This window comes from Pteropus vampyrus, unplaced genomic scaffold (genome assembly GCF_000151845.1).
Source record: "Pteropus vampyrus isolate Shadow unplaced genomic scaffold, Pvam_2.0 Scaffold78, whole genome shotgun sequence".
NCBI lineage: Eukaryota > Metazoa > Chordata > Mammalia > Chiroptera > Pteropodidae > Pteropus > Pteropus vampyrus.
Genome location: NW_011888859.1, coordinates 5,431,393 through 5,435,978, shown reverse-complemented (window position 1 = coordinate 5,435,978; position 4,586 = coordinate 5,431,393). Strand labels below are relative to the sequence as shown.

The window sequence follows — 4,586 nt, the reverse complement described above, 5'->3', positions numbered from 1 at the left end:
GCTAGCAGAGCTGGGGGACATTGGGGAAGGGACTGGCAGGTTGCCGGGGGTTGGGGGCTGAGAAATACCCTGAGAGCTGTAGCTATCCTGTGGTAGAGGAATAAAAAAAAAAAAAAAATGACAAAGGTAGGGCAAACTTTATTTAAAATAACAAAAAGTACATCCAGTTTAACAGACTAACTTATATATAATAGATATATAAAGACACAAACAAACACACACAAACACACACATATAAAGGTATTAAAACAGCATTCTTAATTAGTATAATTTGGTAAGTTTGCTGGATGCTGGATAAGGCCACTAAGCCACCATGCTTACGTCAAGCTTACATGGAATGCTAAGCATGGGTTACCCCTTATGAAAGAAAGAAAGAAAAAAAAAAAAGCTGTTCACCTTATTTATCAAATAAGGCAGGAAAGCAAAATATTAAGTATGTTGTTGTTGCTGAGGCGGCCAAAACAGGAAGCTATAAACTGAAGGCAGAGAAAATGGCTGCAAGTATCAAAACCAGGCAAGACCCCTTACTTCTCCCCACCCCCAAAGCATTTATCTTGCGTGGGTCTTGTCCCACCACCCCTCTCCCACGACCATGAGTTAATGCCATAAGAACTAGTAACTTTCAGATCCACACCATGAGGGGGTGGGGAAAGAAAGACTACAAACATGTTGCACGAAATGAAGGCATGCACAGAAAAGAAACCGAATGGAAAAAAAGTGTCAGCCAACACCAGTGAATAGAGAACATGGCAGCTTTAGCGAGGCAGACCCCACGCCGCGTGCAGAGGACAGAGGAAATACCTTTGTCTTGCTCTCAGGCTGTGCAGCGCCTTCTTCTTTACCATCTGCTTTGAGAGGCAGGGGCAATTTGGATTCACCAGGAGACATCATATCTGCAAGACCCATAGATGCTAATCGAAAACAGGAGAAAGAGTTTAGGATGATACATGGGATGCACCAGGCTGTGCTCCCGCTAACACAAGTTACCGAGTGATGCGTGGGGCACTTGAATTTCCCTTGAAGGAAGAAAAGAAATTGTAACTCTGAAGACTCTAATTTCTGAAATCTACATAGCATGACATTCTGGCAATCTTTATCTTAAAAAAAAACCAACAACACACAATCGTTTACTCAAGACCCAAACCCTGGAAGTCAACATACAGCAATATTATTTAATAGAGTAGGTGACAAAAACCCAATGTTTAAATTGCTCATCTGATGTTGAAAGAAAATGCTCAACAATGTGTATAACTGTTACCTGGTGACTAGAAAATTTAGTGTTTTCTTAATTTCCTAAATGCAGACAATCTATAGTTTGCAAAATCATTTGACATTTTACGTTGTTTCATTTGAGAACCTTATCTATTGCATATGGCCTACTCTATAATAATGGAAGACAACTGTAACAGATGACTTCAATAACAATATAATCAAAAGTAAGTTTTGAAGGAAAGGATTTCTAATTATTTTGCAACGGGGCTGGTTTCCTTTCAGCCTGGCGCACTGCGTATATTTATCAATTCTCAACAGCAGCTCAGACACCCACAGCAGCTCAAGGGTCGACCTGAAAATCCCAGGCGAAACTCGTTTTCTATCTCCAGGCTCAGAAATTCAATCAAGTTCATCTACGCTTCCGAATGAAAGTTTTACCAAAGAACGACTGACATACACGTTTACTGCAAATACTAATAGACATTTTGAAGTTGAAAATATGGGTTTAGGTTTCTTCTTAAAGGGAGAGCAAGGCAACGGTAGGGAATCAGCGTAGATATCCAGGGAATAACAGCTGAATTTCTACAGGACCCCACTGTGAAAACCATCTGCACAACACTGGGCTGTGAGTGTGACACCAAACAGATGTGTGAGGAGCCAGAGTGGGGAGATGGAAACAGAAAAGGAAGAGGGGAGAGAATTATGAGCCTTATAAATGAATGAAGACCAGAAAACACTCCTATTACAAAATAAAATAAACCTAAGGTTTTATGAACAGGACCCATTTTACATTCTGCAAATGAAAGTGCTGGCTCCACCAAGGCCCTGCACATGGAGCATAGTGTGCCAAAAAACAAGAAAAAAAAAAAAGGCTTTAAAAAAGGCTCCACAGATTGCCCACTACAAAATGATTATTGCACATATTCATGTATTACTATGTTTTAGAAAATAATTAGTTTTAATTACAGCAGTGAGAGAGTGAGCAGGGCTCTGGCGAATTAGCTGGCAAGCTTCGTGGTGCTAATTTGCTAATATCGTTAGCATCACTGCAGGTTGAGACCAGAGGTCCTGCCAGAAAAGCCTGCCCGGCCACGTGCCCGTGAGTTTACATCGGCACACTCAATGGCGCACTCTGAAATGCCTGCGTTTTCCATGGGCACAGTGGCTTGTTTTTCAAAGCCCATTTGCAGCCCAGTCAGCCCTTGAAGTCATCACCGCACACACAAATCATAATTGGGATGTTTTTCTTTTTTTTTTTTTTCAAATTACTTTCAATACTTAGACTTTAAGAACTGGAACAAAAAGCTTTTTCAAGTGATGCAGCTGCAGAGAAAAATCTATTGGGATCAGCTAAAAATGCTGTTATTTTTGTGAATGTGTGAAACCTCAAAAAAGCAGCTGAGAGATATTACACGAAGAAGACTGCCTTGTTGCTTTCGTGCGGTTTTATCTCTGGGGTCTAGCAAGATATGAATTGGTAAATCTGTACATTAAGAACGAGCCTTTTTTAGAAGAATAGAAGGGATAAAAGCAGGAGGCGTGTGGAAAGGGGCTTATTTATGAAAGTCCACACGTCCTTGCTCGTTATTCACAGAATGGGTTCAAAGGAATGACAGCCACACAGTTCCAGAGAAAAGTGGCAAAGTCATGGACACGCTGCTTCTGTCATGTCCTGCTTCTCCGAAGCCGTAACAAATAGTCTTGTCAGCATTTATAATAAATTATGCTTAAGTATTATTTTTGAAAAATAAAAAATAGTAATATCCTTTGTGCATTAAATTTGCTCATATACACAAAAGCAATTTTTAAGCATGAAAAACTAGGTGAATATATATTATGACAATGGTGATTTACACTGATTTAAAAATTAGATGCTATTACACATTTTAAAGTGGGCATTTGGGTTATGCAAACATAAAAACTGTCAAAAGTTGTGCTGCTTTATTATTTTGAGAGATAAATAAGGATGGGATTTAGAGTAATAGTTTTACTTAGTACTCCAGCTTTATGATATCAATTTTATGTTATTAGAAGGATCATAAGGTCTTTCCTTACTGTGGCTTTTCCTATTCCTTTTTTGAAATGCTTATTTTGACTTCTCGGCAGAATTCTCAGCGAATCGCTGCAGAGAGCCGCACGCCGCCCAGGGCAGTGGTGCTTCTTGCCCAGGAGTGCGAGACCACCGCTATTATAAGGATGTGTTAAATCAAGGCACTGTTCTTTCTCTTATTGACATCAGTAATCCAGTATGTAAAGCTCAGACATAAAAAGGGGCAGTAAAGAGCCTGTGACTGCTGAGTGCTGGGGGAGTACTGTAAATACACGGCAAGCACTAGCCTCTGGCTCTCCTATTGAAATTTAAGAGCCAGAATGATTTTTTAAAGTAAGTGTGGGTCAAGGTCCTAAGGCAGCTATTTCACCCTGGGTTTAATATATTCCAAAAGAACATAAAGAACATATGGTGCGAATAAAACTGAATTTAAACATTCATTCCTACTCCCCCAACTTCCTTTACTTAGTCTCCTTACAGGGCTGCAAAATCATTCCCAGAAGATTGTAAAATAGGACCAGAAATACACAAACAGTTCTTTTCACGGTAAATAATATGCCATACTCTGCAAAATATTTTATTCCTTGTTTTTGAAAACACAAAGGGGCCTGTCCTATCTATGCGTATACATCTGTAGATATTCATGGCTGTTTTTATATGCGGCAAATATATAAAGATTTATATATTTGCCACATATATATTAACACAAATATATATATGTGTTACCATAACACATACAAAGGAACGAGGAAAGCTCAGGAGAAACACTTCTGACTAGAGCAGCAAGGCCTGAGAGAATCCCTTGAAAGTTCCCTGTGCCGACTCCTGTCCACGGGTGCAGGTGCACGGCCCCATCGCTGCCGTCCCAGCCCACACTCCCCGCTCCAGCCATGCCACGAAAAGCGACCGGAGCAAAACTAGCACGCTTGCTCCGCACCATGGCTTCAAGGAAGCAGCTGATCTCTCCTGCGAGCTGGACTGGTGCTCCCAGCAACGCCCAGCCACACACACTCCAAGGCTGGGGCTACCAACACGCCGTAACGCGGTGTAAGTTTTTCCCAGTTGAAGAGATATGGCTTCCGTAATTTTTCAAGTCTTTTGTATTTTGTGAGTGGGGGAGGGCAGCAATTCATCTAAAATCATGAACTTAAAGTGAGCAAACAAAAAACCCAACAATACTTGTAAACTACCTAGTCGACCACTAGCAATGGTGCTAGAGACCCCCAAACTTCCTTTGTAAGGACCCTAAAATCTTGAAACAGAAAACAGCTATCTATCCATCTGGTAGATTTATATTCTAGGCATAGTTTTGTCTTTTTTTTTT

General features: G+C 40.5%; 1 protein-coding gene across 1 annotated transcript in view; it reads right to left on the bottom strand.

The window, feature by feature from the left end:
* ARID1B (AT-rich interaction domain 1B) overlaps window positions 1-4,586 on the bottom strand; it is a 389,943-nt gene that overhangs the window by 26,915 nt on the left and 358,442 nt on the right. The window contains exons 12-13 of the mRNA XM_023532165.1: window positions 802-911; window positions 7-87 (exon numbers count right to left, since the gene is read on the bottom strand). Coding sequence (XP_023387933.1) covers window positions 7-87; window positions 802-911 — 191 coding nt within the window. The remainder of the gene's footprint in view (window positions 1-6; window positions 88-801; window positions 912-4,586) is intronic.